General features: G+C 34.9%; 1 protein-coding gene across 3 annotated transcripts in view; it reads right to left on the reverse strand.

Moving 5' to 3' along the window:
- The window catches only part of LOC114025632 (vacuolar protein sorting-associated protein 13A-like), a 282189-nt gene that overhangs the window by 97429 nt on the left and 158281 nt on the right, over window positions 1–26479 (reverse strand). For all 3 annotated transcript variants that reach the window (XM_027839097.1, XM_027839099.1, XM_027839098.1), the window contains exons 43-49: window positions 11274–11432; window positions 10553–10808; window positions 7060–7220; window positions 5450–5553; window positions 2358–2640; window positions 552–947; window positions 40–144 (exon numbers count right to left, since the gene is read on the reverse strand). In XM_027839097.1, the coding sequence (XP_027694898.1) occupies window positions 40–144; window positions 552–947; window positions 2358–2640; window positions 5450–5553; window positions 7060–7220; window positions 10553–10808; window positions 11274–11432 (1464 nt within the window). The remainder of the gene's footprint in view (window positions 1–39; window positions 145–551; window positions 948–2357; window positions 2641–5449; window positions 5554–7059; window positions 7221–10552; window positions 10809–11273; window positions 11433–26479) is intronic.

Raw genomic sequence — 26479 nt, forward strand, 5'->3', positions numbered from 1 at the left:
CATTAATAAAACAACTGCATAATCACATAATTAACTCACTTGATACTCCATTGTCATGCCTTTACATTTAATAGCTCCATGACTACCTACAGTATCAATTGAAAACTGGTCTGATAACTCACTCTCAGTCACCATAAGCTGAACCTAAGGAAGAATAAAAAAATAAATACACTGCTGAATTCAGGAGATTAAAAAATTTCTTATACTTCATTAGTAGAAGTTGTGAAAAATATCAAATGTTATGTCATCAATTTCTCTATTTTCAAATGAACTTTAAATTTTAAAATTCTGAAATAATTTAATATTATTACTTTTCTAAAATGGCTATTTCTTAACAAGAATAAAAATCTGTCTAACAAAAAAAGTAACAGCAACACTTCATACTTACATAACGTTACAATTTACAAAGGTTGTTATATACTCACTTGATACTCATAACAGATTTGTGAAGTAGGTGCTATTATTATCATTTTGCAGGTAAGGACGCTATTTAATTCAGAATTCTGAAGGACAGCAAAATAGGTAAGTAAAATAAGTCTAAAATTACATACCTTGTTATTATTAAAAAAGTGTTTAGGCTGGAAAGAAAAGAGTACTGGCTTTTTATAATCAGGAGGATGCTTTCGATGAATCCCATCTGCTTTGTACTGTAGCATCCGACCAGTTTTATTCACCATCCAATAAGGGCTGTGAAATGCTACAATTGCCTGGCCAGTGGTATAAGTCAAGTGAACGGCAATAACTAATTCTGTCTTCTCTATCTCAGTGACACAAATGAAACTAATAAAATCAATGTCATGTTGATTAGATCTTATTTGATATTCACTTTTCCAATCGTGGTCAAGATAGTCAATTAACTTTAAATGCAGTCTTGTGTTATCTAACTCTGCAGTGTAAATCTGTGTTGAACAACCCTCTGTGAGAGTGAAAACTCTAAGTTCATTTCCCTGTAATAAAAAAAGAAAAAGTGTTACTTTTGAATAACATGAAAAAGTCTACTGATATTTAAGACTTTCCCCATGTTCAATGATAGTTAAAATTATGCTGTACATAAAAATAAATATAAATACAAATAATATTTTTGAAATCAGACACAATTATGATAAACTAAATCAGAAAATCTATCTTGATTAATCTATCTTGATCAGAAAATTTATGAGTAAGCAAAGCCTGTTTATATAAGTGTTTATAGAACACCCTATTATTATAGAGGGAATACAGAGGGATAGGAAGCAAAAGAAAAGTATTTATAGAGGTAAACCTGGCTAGAGTTAGGTGTGGGAGCCAGGTTGGTATGAATGACGTTGGTGGCAATTAAAATAGGTAGTTGCCTTCTACCACCAATGCTCCTAACTGCTATGCAAATAAAAGGGGGGGGGTGATATTAAAGATAGAGAAAAGGAAAGGTGAAATTGGGAAGTAGGAAAAATAGACTTAAGATGTACCTGCAGCTACAGGTTCAAAATAATGGCAAAACAATAAATAAATTTTTAAAAATGGTCTAATGCACTTAGTAAAATAACTAATAATATGGCATACAAGCCATTCTTCGCTTGGAAGAAAGTATCCTGACAAGAAAGAAGTAAAATTTTTCTCTATATACCAACTTTAGCAAGTAATGTCATATGGCGATATCACCCTCATATTGCCCTATGCCTAAAGGAACGCAGTTTCTGCCAGCTTTTAAAAACTATTTTAGAAAAAAGTTTTAGAATTCAAGTATTAATCTTACAATAAATTTTTCTTTCTTTTGCATTTAAGATTTTAGAAGGTTTCTTATATTTTAATTTTTTTCCTTTTTTTTTTTTAGTACTGGGGCCAAGATTTTTGTCATTTTTGTAAAATCTAATTTTGCAATTGTTAATTTTTTAATTTTGTGAATAGTAATTTCACTAGTATACGGAGATCCTAAGAAGAATTTTCATTACCAATGTGGAGTAGTATTTTCTTTGCAATATACAGTCTCAGAGAGATGCCTATCTGAAACCCTGAGAAATTGAGAGACCTACCTGGGATCCCCTAACCAATATGTGTCTTAATATGTAAGACTTAACCCAGGTCTTCCTGACTCTGAGGCCAGATCTCTAACCAATATCCTAAATGTTAATGTATTTAACAGTAATTTGCTTTATAGCCAACATTTTAAAAACACTTCTGTTCAACTAGGCCTGGCATATCAGTATTTCTTTATTTTAAACCACTCTGTATTGCTTTTCCATGATCCTATATATTCCTTTCTAACACTGAAATTTAAATCTGAATAGTATAATTAATTTTATCTTTCCTATCTTTATCAAGCTTCAATTACCAAACTGAAGATACAAAATACTTTTTAAATACTTTTTTTAAAAAAGTACCTCTAGATAATAAGCAATTTTGTAAGGAAGAAAATTGTGGAGAAGAACAGGAGGCCATAGATGAATTATGTATGGTAAATCCCATCCATCATCTGAATATGCTGACATTGATGTCAATTTGTCTTTTTCAGGTACAATATTAATGATAAATGCTTTCTTAGCACAGTGTAAAGCTTGACATCTCTTCTCTAGAAGGAGTCCCTCATGTTTTATAATTTCTTCAAAGTTGATTGCATCACATCGTTCATACTCTTCACCATCTGGTTTCAAAAAAAGGGCTGATCTACAGGAAAAAAAATCAACTTGTAATGACTTTGAAATGTTTCTTTAGAAGCAAGCCAATAGCTTTAGAATAACACAGCTACTTATTATATTGTGCTTTTTAAAACTTCTTATATAGTTATCCTATTAGGATATAGATTAAATCAGATTTCAATATATTAAAACACAACAATCAGAAAGGCTGCTCAAAAAATTTACATGCTTAATTACATAGTTCCTAAATACACTATAGAGACTACAATAATTTTGCATGAAGGATCACATGTTTTAATCATGTTTGGATAAATAAAGCAAAACAGCTCTTTTGTGACATGGCATACTTTCACTTTAAAATGGTGATTTTCCTAGACACAAGGCTCATGTTGTAATCCATTTTTCATCACAAAAAAGTTTCTGCTGAAGAACTTCGTCAATAGCTACTTGAAGTTTATAGAGACATACTATTTAGGTCACAAAACTTATTGAAAGCAAAGAATATGTGAGGAAGCCATCTAGGCCCATATTAAAAAAAAAAAGTATTTCAATGTAAAAAGTTATAAGCTTTTCAGTAGTACAAGTCCTTAAGCACTGGATGCTATACATGAAAAAATCAAAGCATCAGGAAAAACAATTATCAGATTTATAAATTAAGACTTTCACTTCTAGTGTGAGGGATAATTATATTTAAGTAAAACTCTATGTCTTTCTTACAAATATCAGCACATGAAAGTGTTAGGGAAATGTAATTCCTGGTGGGAAAAGCAATATGTGTTCACTAATCATTAATGGTTTTAATCAGGTCAGAGCATCTTACTTAACAAAAGGAGTCTTAATATTTCTGCAAAGTAAACACATGAATGTGAATGAGGATTTTGTAACAATTTCATTTAATTACTAAAATTAATTTGGATCTCCCTAAAGAAAATATCTCCTGTGAATTTTTCATTCTATACTTTCATATTAGTCCATTATATATTGTGGGGAATACTTTTTATGCTTACAACATTTCTTCCCTCCTCACCTATAGACATTCTTTGTACTAAAGAATAAAAATGAAGGGGAGGGAAGGAAGCAGCACAGTAAATCTAACCAACACATCAACCAAGTTTATCAGTACACAAAATGTTCCATATCACTAGTCTCCCACCTTTGTGCAATTTTCTTATATACCTTAGATATCACACCCTTGTCAAAACAGTTGATAAAAAGACTTTTCCCCCCCAATCAATAGCTTCCTTTATAATGGCATTAATTTTATTCATATAGAAGCCTTTTAATTTTATGTAATTGTAATCATCTATTTTATCTTTTTTAATGGCTTCTACTTTTTGATCAACTCTCTTCCAACCATATCTGGTTGTGTAACACACACACACACATACACAAATATATATGTATATATCTGTGTGTATGTATGTGTATGACATATACACACAGTATGTGTATGTGTATACATACATACGTGTGTGTGTGTGTGTGTGTATACATACATCTCCTCATACTACATGAGGCTAAACATGTATTTTGAACTTTTGTTGTTTATGGTGTGAAATGTTGATCTAAATCTAATTTCTGCCAAAATTGTTTCTAATTTTACCAGCAGTTTATATTAAGTTAGAGTTCTTTCCCAAGTAATTTCAGTAAAGAAATGCTGGATTATTGAATTCAATTTTTTTCTGATTCTTCCTTGTCAGTACTTCAAGGACATATTTTTCAATTTTTTAAATAAGTACATTATAGTTCTCTGATTACTTTTTTATACAGTAATTTGAGGTTTGCAAGTGTTATTCTTCCTTCAATTCTAATTTTTTTTTCTTTTAATTCTCTTGAGATTCATAACTTTCTCTTCTACCAGATTAAATTTTGTTATTTTGTTTAGTTCTATAATATGTCTCTTTGATAGTTCCATTAATACATAGTAAAACTGTAAATTAATTTAGGCAGTAGATTCATTTTTATTATATTAATGCAGCCCAATCATGAGCAACAAATATCTCCAGAAATCACTGGTCATTCTTAAGTTCCTTAGCATTTTATAATTATATTCACATTTCTTGTATGTGACTTAGAATACTGACTCCTATTTATTTTGTGAATTTTGGTTATTTTGAAAGAGGCTTCCCTAATAATATTAAGTGCACCACCACCCTCCAAGTTATAAAAGTTCATAAACTAAAGTCAAGACACATCAATTCCTGTAATTCAGGGAAATGCTAGGTCTATCTATACCTTTCCCATAAAACAAGATGCTCAAGAATGAAAATCTTGAAGACATTATTTCTTGTTACAGCATACTTCCACCCTTATTTAATGAGTTTAAGTTCTATCTGGGGGAATATTTAAATTTCTATGGTAAATACACTGTACTAATAATAAAAGTACTCAATAATCAAAGATGAACATAATTTAAAATCTGATATATACTGTAATTAAATGACTCTTAGCAGTCTAAACATTAAGAATTAAATGGCATTATGAGTGTGTATCTCTCTTTACATAATGGACATATTTCTAAAATATTACTTATGAATTAAATTTCTATAAATCAAAATTATGTTGTATTATGGGAATTTTTAAAGAATCTATGTATAAATCCTTTCAGGAGTGGAAATACTGCATCACTGTACATAAAAATTTAGACATTTATATTTGTGGTTTTAACTTGAGACAGGGGTATGTGTGTGTGTGTGTCTGTGTGTGTGTGTGTGTGTGTGTGTGTATACTGATACAAACAGGCCTAGTCTAGTTTTGTAATTTCTTCATGGTCATACACATGAAATACTAAAAGAGACTTTAAAAAACTAAACAGGTTACAAATTTCTTTTATTCACCGATAAGATGCCAATGGTACGTTGAACTCATTTTCTGGTAAAGCAGTTCCCAACAATGTGTCACCTTCATAAATATTCAATGGAATTAAGAAATGATTTCGCATCTACAAAATCAAAATAATTAAAAACAAATACTAATAAGTCACTTTGAAAATAATAGGCACAAAAACATTATTATTTTCACACAAAAGGATAGAAACAGAAAAAAGTAAGCTGATTTCTCTAAAGTTATACTCCAAGTTATCGGAGGAGGTTGGACCTTTGCTAGTTACAGGCATTGATAAAATTGTAAAAATACAGGAAATACTTCCATAATTAGGCATAAAATTAACATAGGAAATTATTGCCTGATTAGTGATCAAATCAGTGGTCTAGTGACCATCTAAATCTTAATAAATTCAAAAGTTCTTAAAGCAAGTAAAATCTTCAAAAAATATTTTTCACTATTAATGTTCTACCACAGAGGTATCAAATCCCACCACCTTGTAGCTTACAAAACTCTCCAGTGCAGGCTGAACCAGATTAAAATGTAATTAAAATGCTTAATAGATTAAAGAAAAATACAATAGGGAATAATATTAATTTGTGGTTTTCTAAGTCAACATGCAGCCCACAAGGATCTGTTTCTATTTGATGCCACTGTTCCACCCTCATATATTACATCCTACTTTGTTAATTGTGGCTTGACATATATGACTAATCTTGACCTCCTGACTCTGGCGTTTTAGGGAGAATATAGATATTGCCTTTACCAGGAAGCTGAGGTACAAACCACGAAAACAGCACAACCATAACTTAGTAGGTTGCTTGGGACAATATACATTTCGGCAAGAAATCAATAAGCAATTTGGCATAGAGGAAATACTGGGCGGGAGGAACAGGCAGAAAAGGGAGAGAAGAAAGAATTAATTCCTTGGGGCTATACATAAATTTAAAAAGTGTGCTTTGGAGACTAACAACACCTGCTCTATAAACTCAATTATCCAATATACATATATGCTAACAAAAGGCAGGTGCACGTCAAATTCAAAATGAGATATTTGAAAATAATTTTTATTTTGCTTAAGGTACTATATGATTGAGTCAGTAAAAATATTTTGTTAATCATATGTCAAATATTCTAATATAAAAATTGAATTTTATACCCTAAGCACATACAATTGACAATCTAAAACATGTTCAGAGAAAAACGTTAATTTGGAAATAAAAAGCCACTGTCAATAGTCCAAAAAGAAGATAATATATATGTGAATAACTGGGAATAGACTTTTTTTGTAAAGTATTCTAATTTAAAGCATACTTTACTTGTCAAGTATTCTAATTTTGCAAATTTAGAGCAACTGAGAGGCACAGTCAGCATTGAATTATCCTACTATGAATATAAATTATAAATATATTATCTAGAAACTTATGAAACAAGCTATTCCATACAGTAGAATGAAAACTTTCAAAAGCAGTAAAGTGACCTTTAAAAAAACTTTTTCTAAAGGTGAGTACCAGGATATAATACATTATGTTCATAAAATACAGTTCTGAAAAACATTTTCCAAGAAATTCATATGTGAATATAAATATAGTATGCTTCTTTTTAAAGTCAAATCACAAAATACCTGCACTGGAGATCGGACTGTAACCTTCTTACTTCCTTCAACTGTATCAATTTGACAAACAATAGATCTTTCAACACCAGACTCTCTGTGTCTAACAGTGTATAGACGTCGACCCACTTTTGTTAAAGGAATCTTATCAGCAGTAGAATGGTTTTCAGGTGCTAAATTAAAAGAAAAATATATTTCACAAATGAGAGACCCAATAGTTTCACTAATATATTTCGGTGGAATTATTAATCCCAATTTTTATTATGTCAATAACTAAGATATAAGTATATTCATCATTGAAATTATAGATCACCATTAAAATATGGAAATAAAATGACAATAATATCTTTGAGAAGAGATATTTCAACTAATAAATATTGTAAGGAGTATCCCAGAGCACTGGAATCGCAATTAATGTAATTAACAAGATGTTTTATGCCCTGATACCATCATCAGTTGAGAATTTTTTTTTTAATTGAACTAAAAAAACAGTCAAAAGCATAAATTGGTTACAGAACCAATCAAAAGTATAAACGAGGTATGAACAAGACTTTAATTTAGAAGTAATAAGTGTGTCAAAGCCATTATATAAGTCAGATGATGCTACACAACAAATATAACTAGACACCTTGGTCTATGTATATCAGAAAAGAGATTCAAGTAGAAAGCAGTTAAGCTTTGGAAGCACCTTGAGGAAGCAAAAACCGTTGTGCCTCTAACAAACAGCAGTAAGGCAAGGTGAGGGAATGCATTAGAAGGGAATCTTGACCTCCTACTGACCATATCATAGATAAGAAAAGCTTAACAAACAAACCCTTTTACTCCCCCTACTCCAACTCAGTAATACAGCTCAACTGCCCTTCTCTCTGTTCCTCATATAAAATACTCCATCTCCAATCTCAGTGACTTTGTTTGTATTAGCTATTCTTAACATCAGAATGTACTCCTTCCTCAACTTTGCCTTATAGAATCTCTTTATGAAAGATTCACCTTAAGAATCACCTTCTATGTGATGCCTTTGATTTCCTCAGCTGCTGGTACCGCTCTTCCCAAAATATTCTGTATTTAACTAACTAATATTTATCTTTCTTGTCTTTATATGTATACATGTTTTATACGTCTTATTGTCTCCTCTATTGAAATGAAATCTCCTAGTGAGTAATGGAATGTTTCATTTATTAAACTTGCATTTCCTGTGCCTAATACAACACTTGGTACACAGTGAGCTCTTAAATGAACATCTATTGACAGATTAAGTTGAGATGTAATATGGTATAATGTATGGAAAGTGGTCTCAGAACCAAGAAAATGTGGTTTAAAATCCCACCTCTGGAACATATTAGTTATGTGATCCTAAGCAAGTCACTTGTACTCTTCAGTGCTCTAGGAAATTCTCTTAAGAATATAAGTCGCAGAGAAGGTGCCAATCTGAATTAATAAAGGGAATTTCCTCATTCAAGAGTTTCCTATCTATGCTAGTTCCTAGCCTGACAGACAAAATTGATAAAGCCATAACTACAATCTTATGAAGGTTTCACATTACAAAAAACTGGGCTAGGTAACACACTGGATGACAGTCAGAATACAAAAAAAAAAACAAAAAACAAAAAACCTCAACGTAAGAGAATATTAAGTCAGATATAATAAGATGAAGTTTAAAAGCCCTACCACTGTGGGAATTTGTTTCACTTGATGATACAGATTTGTAACAGGAGTTTGTGTGGGGGCGGTGAGGGAGAGAGAGAGAAGGCAGCTTTTCATTTGAAAAAATTTATCTTAAAGTTTAATTGCTGATAGTGAATGATGAAATTAATGGTCTAATAAAAAATGTAAAACTTTACACTTACATTCAAAAATAAACTTCACAAGTCAAAGATGATGAAGGTATGATTTTAAAGTCATTCATGTGAAAAGTCTGGGCATGTTAGTGAACTGCAAATCATATGGGTCAACTGTGAGATACTGCAGCAAATAAAAGGTTAATGTAATTATGTGCTTTTATAGTAAGAGTGGGATACGTTTCATTGAATATAACTTGTCCTGGCTAAAACACATCTGGAATGTTGTAGTATCTTATTAGTATCACATTACTAGAAAAACATCCCGGATGACCACAGAGTCAAGAAGATGCCACATGAAACTGCGGGTGTTTAGTCTGGAGAAGAGAAGACTTAGGAGATTATGATACTTGTCTTCAGGTATTTTAAGGTCTGCTACATGGGAGAGGAATGTCACACTTGATGTCAAAAGGCTTAGAAGCAATGGACAGAAGTTGAAAAGGTAGATTCAGATATAAGGAAAACATGTACAGGGAAAACTTCCTAAAAATTATAGCAACTGAAAAATGGAATGGGCCTCCTCAGGATGTAATGAGTCTATCCTCCCTAGTGATCTTTTAAAAACAATAAGAAAAGAAAAAGAAACATAAACTTAAATACTAAAAGTTAAACACAAAATAAGGAAAGGAAAAAAGGGGGGCAGCTACATGGCGTAGTTGATAGAGCACTGGCCCTGGATTCAGGAAGACCTGAGTTCAAATCTGGCCTCAGACACTTGGCACTTACAAGCTACGTGACCCTGAGCAAGTCACTTAACCCCACTGCCTTGCCAAAAAAAAAAAAAGAAAAAAAAAAGAAAGAAAAAAAGCATTGCTATGGACACAGTAGAACATAAGAGAGGATTCAAAGGGTACAGCAATAAATTTGCATTTCAAGAAGCTTATAATACTAAACTGTATTCCAAACTGTCCATCTTTTGTTTGCTTCCTTTTGTTTTTCTTCTGTTCTCTGTTGTGCACTTTTTACTTTGTTCTGTTTTCCTCCCTTCTCCCCCCACCTTAAGAAGGCGACATCATACGTACACATACATATATATATACACACACACACACACACATTTACACACAAACATATATACACATACATACATATATTCAGATATCTATAAAGATACTCATATGTAGACATTTACATTCATATGCATCTATTTAAGACCATACTATACTTGTTTGTCATCTGTTTCTCGGAGGGTGGATAAAATCTTCCTTCATAAGTCCAAATCTTTTCATATTTTTCTAAGTCCACCAACTCATGGTTTCCTACATCACAGTGATATTCCAACCTTACACTGTCTACCTAGTGATACTGAACAAAAAACTGGATGGCCACTTTCTTTGAGTTTTATGCATGGAATTTCTGTTAATGTACTGTTTGAATTCCATGGGTTATGCTGCGCTTTTGAACTCTGAAATTTTGGGAATAGCATCTTGAAATAAAAGAGTTAATACATTATAGCCAAACTCTATTGCAGAGTTCTGAAACCATTCTGTAATGTCATTCAGTACCAATTTATCACACTATTCTTATCAAACTAATTGCCCAACATGATGTGCTGGAAAAAATTAACATTAAGTAGATTATATGTGAATACAAGTTAAAACATGTATGCTACATATCATTACAGTAAATCTATTTTAAAAAAATACTTTTTAAAATGTGAAACTTACTGAGTAGAATGAAAAAAAGTTTGCTGCTTAGGCTGGTCATTGCACTAAACTGATCACCGTCATTACTTCTGACATAATCCATACTTAAACTCTGTTCATTTTTTAATTCAAATGTTTTTGTGACAGGAACATTAAGAACACGAAAGGAATCACTCATTGACACAGAGATGGTAATTCCAAGTGAATTGAAAATCATAAATGGTGCTTGATCCTTTGTGAAGAAATCTGAAGTTTGAACAGCAGCTTCTGCAAATGCCTAATAAGCAAAACACATTTTAAACCAAATGTATAAGAATAGAACATAGAAGTACTATAAATGATGAGGAAAATTTTGTTATTCTTGCTTTTGTTCAGTTGTTTCAGTCATGTCCAACTCTTCATGACCCCATTTGGGGTTTTCTTGGCAAAGATACCAGAGTGATTTGTCATTTCCTTCCCCGGCTCATTTTACAGATGAAGAAATGGAGGCAAATGAGGTTAAATGACTTGCCCAGGATCACAGAGCTAGTAAGTGCATGAGGATGGATTTAAACTCAGAAAAATGAATTTCTGACTTCAGGCCTGACACTCCATCCATTGCACCACCTAGCTGCCCCAATAAGGAAAACAGAAAACTGTAACAAAAATCTTACCTAATCAAAAAATCTACTTCTTAGAGAAGATTAGGAACAGGTCAGTTAAAAGGGGGACCCTGCTATTTAAACTGAAATTAATTTCTTACCTTTCCTAAATTATTCAGCATTACAAGGCCACATTTAGATAATGTAATGTTCAATTGGTCTTTTGAATAGAAACTGATTACTGTTTTGTACTCTGGCACTTTGTAGTTTTCTTCCTCAGTGTCTGATTCAACCAAGGCCTTCCGTGCTTTCTTTTTAATCTAAAATGTTACAAACAAACTTGTTTTAGATAAAAATAAGATTAGAAACCAAAATAATTACATTCCATTAAAAGCACAAATCTAATTTTTAATATTAAAAGTTATAATCCTAATTATGCCATTATGTATTACGGAATTAGGGACACCAATGAGACCTCACCCTTACAAAAGAAAAATACAAAAGCGAAAACCTGAGCTACTCTTAAGCATTAAATGAAAATGGATCCAAGAGAACAGCTGCAAACAAGACCATCAAGAGTCTCCTCCAGCCATGGCCTAAAAACATCTAAATTTAAATTCCTTCCCTGCTCTTCCCAGGTCCATTTTTAAAATATCAGTCTAATCTCAAAGTGAGAGATAAGGGGAAGTTTGGTGGAAACTTCCTCCAGTTTTAAAAACATCAACCCCATTCCCCCATATCAAGGTGAGTGAGCAGGCTAACTTGCTTTTATTGGTCTAAGGAGCTGCCCCAGTTTTAGGGGAAGGTGCATCCTTGGAACCCTTCCATTATTTCCCCTTCCCTTCCCCCTCACTGCTCTCCTGGGTGTCTCAAGTTTGCATGGTCTTCCCTTCAATGTGACAAATGAGAGGACCTGTTGTTTTCAGCTCTGACTGGTTCTTCTAATCATTCCATGAATCCTGTTTAATTCCAACAACACATTCTGACAGGAGAAATGGAGGATAAACTCTGCTCCTGCTCTGCAAAACTATGAGAGCTGTCCAAGCTAAGAAGAAAAAGAAAAGGAACATCTCCAAAACACTTCCCACAAATGAAAAAATGCCAGCAGGTTACAAAACTCACACATCTATAAACCAGTTAATTTTATCATTTGAATGGAAATGAGTAGAGTAATTTTAAGTTCCTAAAAAAAGAGAAGGAAAATCTTGACCTATTAAAGGTTGCTTTACAGTGTAATATTTTCTATTGATGAGGTCTAGATTCTCGGGGTTCTGGGACCCTGAAATTACAACACATCAGGCCCTGCCCAAATGAATTCAACCCAAATCTTTCAGCCACAGACAAAGTTTTATTAGGGATGGGCCACACAGGCTAGACTCTTAAGGAATCTGAATATTAGTGACACCTGTAAAGACAAAAGGGTATGAGGAAATATCAGCATTTAAATGGGGGCCAGGTGGATCTCATATACACCTAAGTAATTTTAGGTGACCAGAGGAGGGGCTGGGAAGAGGATCGGGGTGACTGAAGGTCACTGGACCTAGAGTGTATGGATAGGGTCACCCAGGGAATAGACAATGAAGGGCTAGGTTTTTATTGGGGTAACAAAAAACTAGAAGTAAGAGGTTGATAAGATTAAAGGTGGGATCAAACTATACTTCTATATTAGGATTTCAAAGACTAGGCTTCTGAGAGATAGGGAGAGATCAGAATAAGAGATAGGGAAAGGAAGTTAGAGTGGGGTATTGCCTCAAGCAACCCTTTGAGACCAGAATGAGGTCAAAGAAAGTTTAAGGATTTTCTGGGGCCAGTACACAAATGGGACCCAAATTCTTTTTTGGGGCAAGGGGCAAAGGTCTCAGCTTGGGCCCATACCCCATCACTATCATTTTACAGAAGTTATGCCCATTTGAGGACAGGTGATCAAACTCTATAAGCTACTATAGGACTTTTAAGCTCCGAAACAGCAGGAACTAGTATTCCTGCCAAAGAAGCATGTGTATCAGAGCATTGGCCTGGAAGGTGAAAAGCCTAAGATCAATTCCTAACCCTACCACTTACTTACTGCATATCTTTTTTTTTTATTATTTTCAGTTTTTAACATTCACTTTTATAAGACTTTGAGTTCTAAATTTTCTCCCCCTCCCTCTATTCTCCCCTCCCCAAGACTACATGCAATCTGATATACACTCTACATGTACAATTATATTAAACTATTTCCAAATTAGTCATATTATGAAAGAAAAATCAGAACAAAAGGGAAAAACCATGAGAAAGAAAAAAACACACAAAAAAGAAAAGAGCATGTTTTGATCTGCATTCAGACTCCACTGGGAGTTCTCTCTCTGGGTGTAGAGAGCATTTTTCATGATGAGTCTTTTGGAATTGTCCTGGATCACTGCATTGTTGTGAAGAGCTAAGTCTATCATAGTTGATTATTGCATAATGTTGCTGTTACTGTGTACAATGTTCTCCTTGTTCTGCTTACTTCACTCAGCATCAGTTCATGTAAGCTTTTCCAGGTTTTTCTGAAACACACTTAATATGCCTGCTCATCTTTTCTTAGTATTTCATTACATTCAGACACCACCACTTCTTTACCTATTCCCCAATTAATGGGCATCTCCTCAAATTCCAATTCTTGGCCACCACAAAAAGAGCTGCTATAAATATTTTTGTACATGTGGGACCTTTTCCCTTTTTAATGATCTCTTCAGGACACAGGCCTAGTAGTGGTACTGCTAGATCAAAGGGTATGCACAGTTTGATAGCCCAATGGCATAGTTTCAAATTGTTTTCCAGAATGGTGGGATCAGTTCATTACTCCACCAACAATGCATAGTGTTCCAATTTTCCCACATATTCTTCAATATTTATAATTTTCCTGTTTTGTCATGTTAGCCAATCTGACAGGTGTGATGTGGTACCTCAGAGTTGTTTTGATTTGCATTTCTCTAATCAAACCCTAATCAATAGTGATTTAGAGCATTTTTTTCATATGACTATAGATAGCTCTAATTTCTTCATCTGAAAATTGCCTGTTCATATCCTTTGTCCATTTATCAATTAGGGAATGATTCGTACTCTTTTAATTTGACTCAGTCTTCTACATATTTTAGAAATTAGGCCTTTATCAGAGACAAAACTGTTTCCCAGCTTTCTGTTTCCCTTCTAATCTAAGTTATATTGCTTTTGTTTGTACAAAAACTTTTCAATTTAATATAATCAAAATTATCCATTTTGCATTTCATAATATTCTCTCTTCTTTTGTCATAATTCTTTCATTCTCCATAGCTCTGATGGTCAACTATATCTTAACTTTTCTAAAATTCTATTCGCCTCTTTAACTTCTTTCTTATTTTGGGGGTAGATTTATCTAGTTCTGAGAGGGGCAGGTTAAGGTCCCCCACTAGTATAGTTTTGCTATCTATTTCTTCCAGTAACTCCCTTAATTTCTCCTCTAAGAATTAGGATGCGATGCCACTTGGTGTATATATGTTTAGTAATGATATTATTTAATTGTCTATGGTATCTTTTAGCAGGATGTAGTTTCCCTTCTATATACCTTTTAATTAGATCTATTGTTGCTTTTGCTTTGTCTGAGATGAGGATTGCGATCCCTGCTTTCTTTTTTACTTCAGTTCAAGCATAATATATTCTGTCCCAGCCTTTTACCTTTTCTATGTGTATCTCTCTGTTTCAAAGTGTCTCTTGTAAAAAACATATTGTAGGATTAGGGTTTTTAATCCACTCTAGTATCCACTTGTATGTTATGGGAGAGTTCATCCCATTCACATTCACAGTTATGATTAGTGTGTCTTTCTCTCCATCCTATTTTGCCCGGTTATGCTTTCCTCTTCTTTCTCCCTTTCCTTCTTCAGCAGAGTTTTGCTTTCGACCACTGCCTCCTTCATTGTGCCCTCCCTCTTCTTTCTCCTACTATTTCTTCCCTCCTCCTATCCTCCTCCATCCCTTTTCTTTCCCCTTTCCCCTCCTACTTCCTCTAGGGTAAGAAAGATTTCTATACCCAACTGAGTGTTTATGTTATTCCCTCTCTGAGCTAAATCCGATGAGAGTAAGGTTCAAACATTGCTCACCTCCTCCCTTTTTTCCCCTCTACTGTGATAGGTCTTTGTGCCTCTTCATGTGATATAATTTACCCATTCCTGCCTTCTCTTTTCCTCTTCTCCCAGTATAATCCTTATTCCCCCCCCTTCCCCTCAATTTTTTTTGTCTTCACATCAAAGTCAACTTACACCCACACCCTCTGTCTATGTATACCCCTTCTAAATGACATAATAAAGAAACAGTTCTCAAGAATTACATATATCATGTACCCACGTATGGATGTAAACAGTTTAACCTTATTGAATAACATGTTTTTTCTTCAGAACTGTATTGTTACTACACCATGTTAAAGGGGTATACATAAAGGGGCTGGGTATAAATTGACTTTGATGTAATGATGAAAAAAATCTAATGAAATGGGTTAAATGGATCCAAGTAAGTGGATTAATCTGATCCAAGAAAATATACTGAGAGAAAAGGAAAGGAGGAGGCAGACAAGGGTAAATTAAATCACAGGAAAAGGCACAAAAACCTATTACAACAGAGGGAAAGAAGGGAGGGAGATGAGCATTTTTTGAACCTTACTCTCATCAGATTTGGCTCAAGAAGTGAATAACATAATCAGTTAGGTACGGAAATCTACCATGACCCATATGCAGTAGGAGGGAAAAGGGGAAAGAAAAGGGAGGGGACTAATAGAAGGGAGGTGGGACTAAGGGTGGTGGTAGTCAAAAGCAAAACATTAGTGAGGAGGGAAAAGGAAAGAGGAGAAAGAAAAGCATAAACAGGGGGGAAAAGGATGGAGAGAAAGACACAGATAGTGATCATAATTGTGAATGTGATATATGAATGTAATGGAATACTATTGTGCTGTAAGAAATGATGAACAGGCAGACTTCAGATTAACCTGGAAAGACTTGTATGGTTTGATGCTGAGTGAAGTGAGCAGAACCAGGAGAACATTGTACACAGTAACAGCCACACTGAGTGATAACTAACTTTGATAGACTTAGCCCTTTTCGGCAATGCAAGGATCTAAGACATCTTCAAAAGTCTCATGATGGAAAATGCTATCCACATCCAAATAAAGAATTATGGAGTTTGAATGCAGATTGAAGCATATTATTTGCTATTTTTTTTCTTCTGTTGTGTTTTGTTTCCTCTTTCTGATGGTTCCTCCTATTGGTTCTAATTCTGCCTTACAACATCACTAATGTGAAAATATGTTTAATAGGAATGTATACGTAAAGCCGATATCAGACTGCATGCCATCTTGGGGAAGGAGGGAGAGAGAAATTTAAAACTCAAAAGCTTATGGAAGTGATTGTTGATAAATCAAAATAAATAAAAAAAATTTTTTTAAAAATTAATAACTTTTTTTTTCTATTTCCTGTTTACTTTTTTGTTTCTTTTCAGTCTTGTTTTTGAAGATTGAATTTTCTGTTGGGCTCTTGTTTTTTCATTAGGAATGACTGAAAGTCCCCTATTTCATTGAATGTCCACCTTTCTTCCAGAAAGATTATGCTCAATTTTGCTCAGTTGTTGATTCTTGGTTGTAATCCAAGCTTCTTTGACTTCCAGAATATCATTCTCCAAGCCTTCCGATCCTTCAACTGCGAAAATGTTAACTGTGGTTCCACAATATTAAAACTGTTTCTTTCTGGCTGCCTGCAGTATTTTCTCCTTCACCTGATATTTCTGGAATGAATCTGGCTACAAAATTTCTCGGAGTTTTCATTTTGGGATCTCCTTCAGGAGCTGATCAATGGATTCTTTCAATGACTATTTTATCCTCTGGTTCTAGGCCCTCAAGGCAGTTTTCCTTGATAATTTCTTGAAAGATACTGGCCAGGCTCTTTTTTTTTTATCATGGCTTTTATGTAGACCATTAACTCTTAAATTATCTCTCCTGGGTCTATTTTCCAGGTCTGCTGTTTTTCTAACAAGATATTTTACATTGTTTTCTATTTTTTTATCCTTTTGATTTTGTTTGACTGATTCTTGATGTCTCATAGAGTCATCAGTTTCCACTTGCCCAATTCTCATTTTTTAGAAATTTTTTTCTTCAGTTAGTACCTCCTTTTCCACTTGGCCACTTACACTTCTTAAGGAATTCTTCTCTTCAGTGGATTTTTGTACCTTTTTCCATTTGGCCAATTCTTCTTTCTAAGGAGTTCTCTTCAGCGATTTTTTTTTTAACATTTCTCCAATTGTATTTTTTAAGGAATTGTTTACTTTGATTTTTGTCCTTTCTTTTCCAGGACTTTTCCTGGAAATTTCTTCTCTCTCATTTCTTTTCCCAATTTTTCTTCCACCTCTTTTATTTGACTTTTAAAATCCTTCCTGAGCTCTTCCAAAAAGACTTTTTGGGCTTAAGACCAATTCATATTCCCCTTTGGGGTTTCGGATGTGGGTATACTGACAATGTTGTCCTCTTCTGAGTTTGGGTTCTGATCTTCTCTGTCACAATAGTAATTTTCTATGGTCAATGTTCATTTTTGCTTCTTTTTTCTTTTCTTATCCAAATTTATTTTAATGGGAAAAATTAACAGCAGAACATGAGCCCAATTATTTTAACTAAGAATATTACTGGAACATACATGATATTTCAAGGAGGGAATATTTCAGCCTTACCTAGAAAGAACAAATTGTGCACTCAAATACATAGTATTAATATAGTCACATACATATACACCCCTAGTATAAAGTTTCAAATTAGAACATATACACGAATCTCTGTCAATTCCAACTTTACAGTTTGTTATTTAGTTCCCTCTCTCCCTCAATCAAAATAGATGTCTACATTTATTGGATTCAGATAATCTGATTAAGTAAGAATAACAATCAGGTTTAATCCCAGGAGACATTTAGACTACAATCTATCTCTAACTGCTATAACTCGGGGGAGGGGGGTAGTTTGGTGGTACAAGTGTTCCTTTCTGATCTAGATAAAGGAGGAAGGAACTAGTGCTTTTCAAAATATTAACAAATAAATTTTTGGTACCATACAAACTTCTGGCACCCTTTTCTCTCCCAGAAATCCAAAGAGATGTTTTTGGACAAGAGGGGAGCTTCCCAAAATTCTGCTGAAGGAAGTAAGTATAGGCTCCTGACAGTGTAGAGTTTCTTTTGAGACTGTCAATCTAAGATGGAAGATGTTGAGGGGTCCTATCATCATCTAATCCATGAACAATTGGTTAAGTATAAAAATTAACTTCCAAAAATACTTAGGCATAATTTGAGAGTAAAATTTTAGTTTCCCTTTTTATAGTACTTATATGTTCAGATAACTTTTTAAAAAAAGACAAAAAGCTTATCAAACCTTAGTTGGAATTCTATCTGATTTTCTAGTGACACAATTTGTAGGAAAATGGTTATTTTGGAGGAACCTTATTTTCACATCTAACTTGAATTAGACTGTAGCATGAAGACATTTAACACAACTACTCTAATTTAAATGCAGCACTTAATTTTTTAAAAATTTCATCATCAGTTATTCAAGTAAACCAAAACCTATCCCGAGAATTTTATTGGATTTTACATTCATTACGTTAATAGTCCAAGGCAGGGTCTCTTCTTCCCAGCTGAAATATATACATCCTTTTCTCAAAATTTATAGTAGAAAACTAACTGGTTTAGAGGGATGGATCTTTCTCAGCATAATTTCAGAATGTTTCAATGAACTTTACTCCAGTAATGTACACATGGCAGTAAACTATGAAGAATGGTATTACAACCATATAAATAAATACAAAGTCAAAGCTCCTACATCCAAAGCCTCCCAGAAAAATATGAATCAGTCCCAAGCCTTGGAAGAGCTCAAAAAGGATTTTGAGAAGCAAGTAAGAGAAGTAGAGGAAAAATTGGGAAAAGAAATGAGAGTGATGCAAGAAAATCACGAAAAACAAGTCAACAGCTTGCTAAAGGAGACCCCCAAAAAAACTTAAGAAAATAACACCTTAAAAAATAGCTTAACCCAAATGACAAAAGAGATCCAAAAAGCCAATGAGGAGAAGAATGCCCTAAAAAGCAAAATTAGCCAAATGGAAAAGGAAGTCCAAAAGATTACTGAAGAAAATACTTCTTTAAAAATTAGAATAGAGACATAGGAAGCTAGTGACTTTATGAGAAATCAAGATACTGTAAAACAAAACCTGAAGAATGAAAAATAGAAAACAATGTGAAATATCTCATTGGAAAAACAACTGACCTGGAAAATAGGTCCAGGAGAGATAACTTAAAAATCATTGGACTATCTGAAAGCCATGATCAAAAAAAGAGCCTAGGCATCATCTTTCAAGAAATTATCAAGGAAAACTGCCCTGATATTTTAGAACCACAGGGCAAAATAGAAATTGAAAGAATCCACTGATCTCCTCCTGAAAGAGATCCCCAAAGGAAAACTCCTAGGAATACTGTAGCCAAATTCCAGAGTTCCCAGGTCAAGGAGAAAATATTGCAAGCAGCCAGAAAGAAAATTCAAGTATGGTGGAAACACAATCAGGATAATGCAAGATTTAGCAGCTTCTACATTAAGGGACCACAGGGCATGGAATATAATATTCTGGAGGACAAAGGAGACAGGATTACAAACAAGAATCACCTATCCAGCAAAACTGAGTATAATCCTTCAGGGTAAAAAATGGTCACTCAGTGAAATAGAGCACTTTCAAGCATTCTTGATGAAAAGACCAGAGCTGAATAGAAAATTTGACTTTCCAATACAAGACTCAAGTGGAACATGAAGAGGTAAACAGGAAAGAGAAATCATAAGAGACTTATTTAGGTTGAACTGTTTACATTCCTGCATGGAAAGATGATATTTGTAACTCATGAGACCTTTGTCAGTATTAGGGTAGTTGGAGGGAAAAAATATGTATATATGTATAGATAGATAGATAGATAGATAGATAGATACACAGACAGAGGGCACAGGGTGGGTTGAAGATGAAGGGGTGATATCTAGAGAACAAAATTAAGTGGTGAGAGAGGATTATACGGGGAGAAGGAGAAAGGGAGAGGTAGAATGGGGTAAATTATCTCACAAAAAAACAGAAAAGAAAAGGCTCTTACAGTGGAGGGGAAACAGGGGAAGGTGAGAGGGAATGAGTGAATCTTATTCTCATAGGATTTGACCTAAGGAGGGAATAACATACACACTCAATTGGGTATGGAAATCTATCTTACCCTACAGGAGAAAAGGGGGGGAAGAGGATAAGAGAGGGAGGAATGATAGAGGGAAGGGCAGATTGGGGGAGGGGTAATCAGAAGCAAACACTTCTGAGGAAGGACAGGGTCAAAAGAAAGAATAGAATAAATGGGGGGCGGGATAGCATGAAGGAAAATATAGTTAGTTTTTCACAACATGCCTACTATGGAAGTGTTTTGCATAACTGCACATGTATACTGTATTGAGTTGCTTGCCTCTTCAATGAGAGTGGGTGGGGAGGGAGGAAGGGAGAAAATTTGGAACCCAAAGTTTTAAAAACACATGTTTTAAAAAAATGTTTTCACATGCAACTGGGAAATAAGAAATATAGGAAATGGGGTACAGAAATCTATCCTGCCCTACAGGAAAACAGAAGGGGAAGGGGATAAGAGAAGCGGGGGAGACAGAAGGGAGGGCAAACTAGGGGAAGGGGTATTCAGAATGCATGCCATCTTGGGGTGGGGGAGGGGCGAGATGGGGTGAAAATTTAGAACTCAAAATCTTGTGGAAGTGAATGTTGAAAACTAAAAATAAATAAATTAAAAAGGGGGGAAAAAAAGAAATCACTTAACCCTGAGCCTCAGTTTCTTCATTATTAAAATGAGTGTAGCAGTAAATCTGCTGACTACTACAAAGGATTTTTAGAAGATAAAATAAAATAATGAAGGTGAAATTGCGTTGATAATTGTGATGTACTAAACTAAATATAAGAAGGTGGTGTATTATTTCTGCCACTGCCACAGCTTCTGAGTTGTCAGTACATAGCTTACTTCAGATTTTTGACACAGTCATGATTTCCATCAGTATGGATAGTCCATCAACTGGTACAGATTATATCTTAGTAATGCATCAAGTCAACAGGAAAAGCCTACTATGTGTCAGGCACTGTACTGAGTCCTCTTCATACAAAAATTGGGAGAGACGGTACTTCCTGCTCTCAAAAGCTCACAATCTAATGAGGGAGACAAGTTGGTGGAGAACAACTGTGTACAAAGATATATAAAAGATAAACTGCAGATGATGAGCATAGAGAAGACAACTAGCATTAAGAAAGACCAGGTATGCTTCTTACAGCAAGCAGGATTTTAGCTGAAAATTGAAGGAGGCCAAGACACAATGATGAGGAGAACAAGAATTCCAGATATAAGGGGCAGCCAATAAAAATGCACTAAGTCAGAAGATGGAATGTCTAGTGTGAGAAAAGTACAAAGCCAGTGTCACTAGATCAAAGAGTTCATAGAGGAGAGTAGGGACTGACAATAATGGAAAAGTTGGAAGGGGCCAGGCTATGAAGGTCTTTAAAAGCTAAAAAGAAGATTCTACATTTGATCCTGGAGGTAAGAGAAAATGATTGGAGTTGACTGAATGGGGTGACACGGTCAAACATGCTTTAGGAAAATCACTTTGGCAATAGAGTGGAGGAACCTGGAGTGAGGAAAAACTTCAGGCAGGCAGACCAACCAACAAACTATTGTAATAGCCCAGGAGTCAGGTGAGGAGGGACTGCAGCAGGGTGGTAGCAGTGTCAAAGGAAAGAAGGTATATGTATGAAAAATGTTATGAAGGGACTTGCTAAGAGATTAGACACGGGGTATGAGGGAAGGAAATAGATTGTGGAGTCAAAGACGATACCTAGGTTGTGAGCCTAGGTGACTGAGAGGATATTGATGCTCTCAACAGCAACAGGGATGTTGGAAGAGGGGAGGGTTTTGAGAGAAATATAATTAGTTCTGTTTTGGACACGTTAGATTTCTAGGGGATATCCAGTTTAAGATGTCTGAAAAGTTGGAGATATGAGTCTAGGGGTCAGCGGAGAGGTTAGGGCTGGATAAGTAGAATTAATAATCATTACTACAGAGAAGATAATTGAAACCATGAGAGCTAATCAAGTGAAATAATATAGAGGGAGAAGAGAAGAGGGCCCAGGACAAAGCTTTGAGGGACACTGACAATTAGCGGACAGGGCCTAGAAGAAGATCCATAAAAGGAGACTGAGGAGTGGTCATACAGGAAGGAAGAGAATCAGCAGAGAATAGTGTCATAAAAACCTAAATAGAAGAGACTGTTGTGAGACCTACTTAAGCCTCTCATCAACTGAAGAAAGCCAGAAAACCTGGACTGACTGATCAGAGAGGGTGATTTGAGCCCTTCTGGACTGAAATATCAACAACCCTTTGTGTTACTCTCTCAGTGAACCTGAAATCCTCCTGCTCTGTTAGCAACCACAAGACTGGATTAAGTTTGCACAGACATCCTAAGTCAGGGGCACTTCATTGCTTACTGGAAAATGTAATCTTGGCTGACAAAATAACAGACATCCTGAGTCAGAGACGGGAGATTAGAAAAGAGGAAAAGTTGGTAAGACTTCTTCTTTTTCTTGTTTTGGTGGCACCAACACTGGCCAGGTAGGAACTACAGAAATAAAGTTAGCTAATCAAAGCCGTACAACCACTAAAAATATCTTATCAGATTCTGAAGATTTTAAGATTAATAATTAAGGAGTTTGGAAATCAGTCATTTTAATATTGCAAGAGAAAACTTTTCAGACTTCGGGGGTAATTCCAGGAACTCACCCCCTTCTGAAACATCTTAGTAAGTACTGAGGTACCACTCTGTAGAAGTTATTTTAAGGAAAAATTAAGGATTAAATCTTAAAAACAAGTTTTTAAAAGTATTAATAGCTTAATATTACTAGTTTAATAGATTAATAGTTTCATTGCTCTAGGGCAGTGAGGGTAAGCTAGTCAGCAGAAATCCAAAACCTAGCCTAAAAAAATAATTGGTAAATAGCAACCTCTTGTTAACCCTTCCCTAACTTCCTATTTTGTCCCCAAGTCCTCTTCTGCAACATAAGGAAAGGAAAATATGGTCCCCTTTAAATAAAGTCTAACATAGGTTAAAAAAAAAAAAAAGGGGAAGCACCCCAGTATTGAGAGGATCTCCTCACTCAGCATGACTCATTCTCCTCCCTCAGAGTCATGGGTCTATCTTACTTGTAAGGATTGCTAATAAGACCATTACAGCGCATGTCCCTCTATTAACTTCTCCATTTCACATCAGATTAAGAAGAGAATGCTGAGGAATTATATGGAAACCTGAATTATGGTCTGCCCCACCTGGTGGAAGGGGGAGCAGGCAGCAGCAACAGCAGGGCCCCACACACCCTGCCCTGGCGGCTCCCCAACCCCAGGAACTTGCAGCTTGGGGACAGTGGGGTCAGGATGGCCAGCATTCCCTGCGCTCTACTACCGGGAGCTACCACCAACAGGAAGGTCCAGGCACCAGGCACCAGCCACCGCAGTGTGCTCTGCCTCACCAAAGCCCAGTCAGTGCCTCCAGGGCAAGTCCTGCCTTTGGCACATCCTGCCCAGCTGCTGCCTGGGAGCGGAGTCTGGATGCCCCTGGCAGTGCCTAGTGTGGCAGTACGAGGTGGGAGAGCCAGGCACCTTGGTAAGCCAGGCACTATGCCCTTGGCAAACCGCCCCTTCTCTGTTTCTGTTATAGTTGCAGAAATGTATTAGCTATATAATTTATAGCAAGTTATTTTACCTCTGTTTGCCCCAGTTTCCTGATTTGTAAGGAGAAAAATAAGAATGGCTGTTGTTGTAAGAGCAAAATGACATGATTGTAAAGTGCCTAACACAGTGACTAGCATATGCTAAGCACCACAAAATTATTATTTCTCTAGTTTAATGTAATTGTTCCATACCTGATAACTTTAAAGTGGTTTTAAAACACCAAAGGTAATAAGACCAATGATTTCTATATGTGATAATTAGGAAATGCAACTGATGTCATCTGAAGTTTACCGTTTATGTTATTGTATTTCTAAAAATTTTCTTATATTGTAAAATTTGAGAGAGCATTGTAAAACACAAATGATATTAGACAAAGCAATTTTCAATCTGGATTTTGTTAGATATGAATTGGAATTTTAAAAAGATGTGATAAAAATTAGACAACTGAAAACTTAGATATTTAATGAGGTATATTTAATTATAAATAGATAATAGTAATTATGATAATATTTACTAAAATAGCAAATTTTCATTTGAAAATCTTGGCCATTATGGAAGTGTATACGATGGTTTAAATATGTAGCTTCAACATATTAAACAATCAAGTATTTGCTGAATGTATCGAGCCCCAGAATATGGGCAGTTTTCATTTATAAGTAAAGGATAAACAAAATGTTAACTATTAGGGAAACATCAGGAACGATATTCAAGCCCTAAGTTGTGGTTAGTGAAATTAAGTTTTTTAAGGTAAAAGTTCTTGGGACTGTAATTTACTCTTGTTTTGAGTTTTGATTACAGGAATAGTTGTCTGAAATGTCATGAAGCCTATAGTAGAAAATAGCACGTGCTGCAGTGTGGTAACTGCTAAAGGTGAATGTCTGTACCTGGGAAAAGTTTTGGCAACTACCATGGGATGGGCTGACTCTATTTCCCCATTGTGTTATTCCTTTCTGAAAAGGAAAATTCCCACCCAGTTAAACCTGAGCCTTGCTTTTCACACCCTGTCACCACAAGATTGATTGTCAGACATGATTTATGCCTGGAATCAAACAAAGCCTAAGAAGTTTTTCTCCTCTGTTATGATATATGACATTGTCATAACTATTTCCCTCTTTTTCCTTTTATAGCAAGTTTCTATAATCAAGAAGTTTTGTAAGTATGATGACAAATCTATTAAATAACAGACTGATAATGGAACAGCTCTGAGTTACTATAATAGAATGCAAGTATGAATATCTTACAATTTTAACTTATAGTTGTGGTCAAATAATAATATAGGGATGATATTCTTCTAAGAGGAAAATGATTAAACAAAATAATAAGACCAAGATGTAATGTGACAGTTTTTTAATTAAATGGAGTAATAAATTTTGAGAAAACTAACAGAATTAGACTGTTTTCTCTAAGAACTACACACAGATGTTTATGATTGCCTTCCAAAACTTATCACAGAATTCAGGCTTTGAGCATGTTTTGGTAATAAGTTCTCAAAATTGGATTTTACACATAAATTGTATGGATAATGGTTAAAGAAAGTGAAATTATTTTCTCATCATTAAAGTATGTGGCTGATAATTTTAAAAGACAGAAGAGCTTATTTTATGGTTGGCCCCTCAATTTAAAAAAAAAAAAAGATGCTTATACCTGCTATTAGATTTAGGTAATGATAGAAACAGCAAATAGTATATAAACTGAAATTTTCTGAAGTTTCAAAACTGGAGAATGAAATTTAAGTGATTGTACTAAATTATAGTAATCAGATTTATTTAAGAATCTCTAGATTTAGAAGCAGAAAAGTAAAACCTCCTTCATAGCAGTCCTGAGAATAAAGCCTATTATCCAAGAAAAGATATCTAGGGACCAGATAACTTCATGAGACATCTGGGACTCAAAAAGTGCTGATTAAATGGACATTGAGAATGGGTTACTGGAATACAAGGAGACTTAATGGTAGTTAACTCTGGTAATAAAGATGTGTTGCTTTTCATGGTTTATATTTAAGTTTTCTTGGTTACCTTGGTAACATGTAAATCTCCCTCCTTAAGACTAGTCCATTGTGAGCCCTTTGTAGTCTGATCTGTACCTGATTTAATGTAATTATGGAACTGTAAGAATAACATATTGCATTGTTGGAACCTAGCCCTGTGTGGCTGGGAAACTGGACCATTTCTATGTGCCTTTAACCAAGGACCTATGTTATGCTGACCAGAAACTCGGATTCAAAGACTGATAAAGGAATTTTCTCTCAATTGTCAACTCGTATGTATTCTAAGGGCCTTCTGACTACTCCCACAGCTGCCAAACTTGTGGGTAGGTCATACCATACCTGGATCATCTGAAGATTGGAGGCCTTGCCCTTTGGCTTTGTAAGCGCCCAAAAAAGACTTCAACTGGGGCAGACAGCTCTCCCAAGAATCCAGACCAGGCCTGCAAGGAGAAGGGCTCCCTCCTCACTTGAGCCCCCCTTTCCAAATCCTTACATGTCATATGCCCATATCTCTTGGCTGCCATAGCTTTGGTTTTGGTTTGCTTTAGCTGTATGATTTTCTTTCACTACGCCCCTCCTTTCCTC

Source organism: Vombatus ursinus, unplaced genomic scaffold, assembly GCF_900497805.2.
Source record: "Vombatus ursinus unplaced genomic scaffold, bare-nosed wombat genome assembly UNPS02014832.1, whole genome shotgun sequence".
Taxonomy (NCBI): Eukaryota; Metazoa; Chordata; class Mammalia; order Diprotodontia; family Vombatidae; genus Vombatus; species Vombatus ursinus.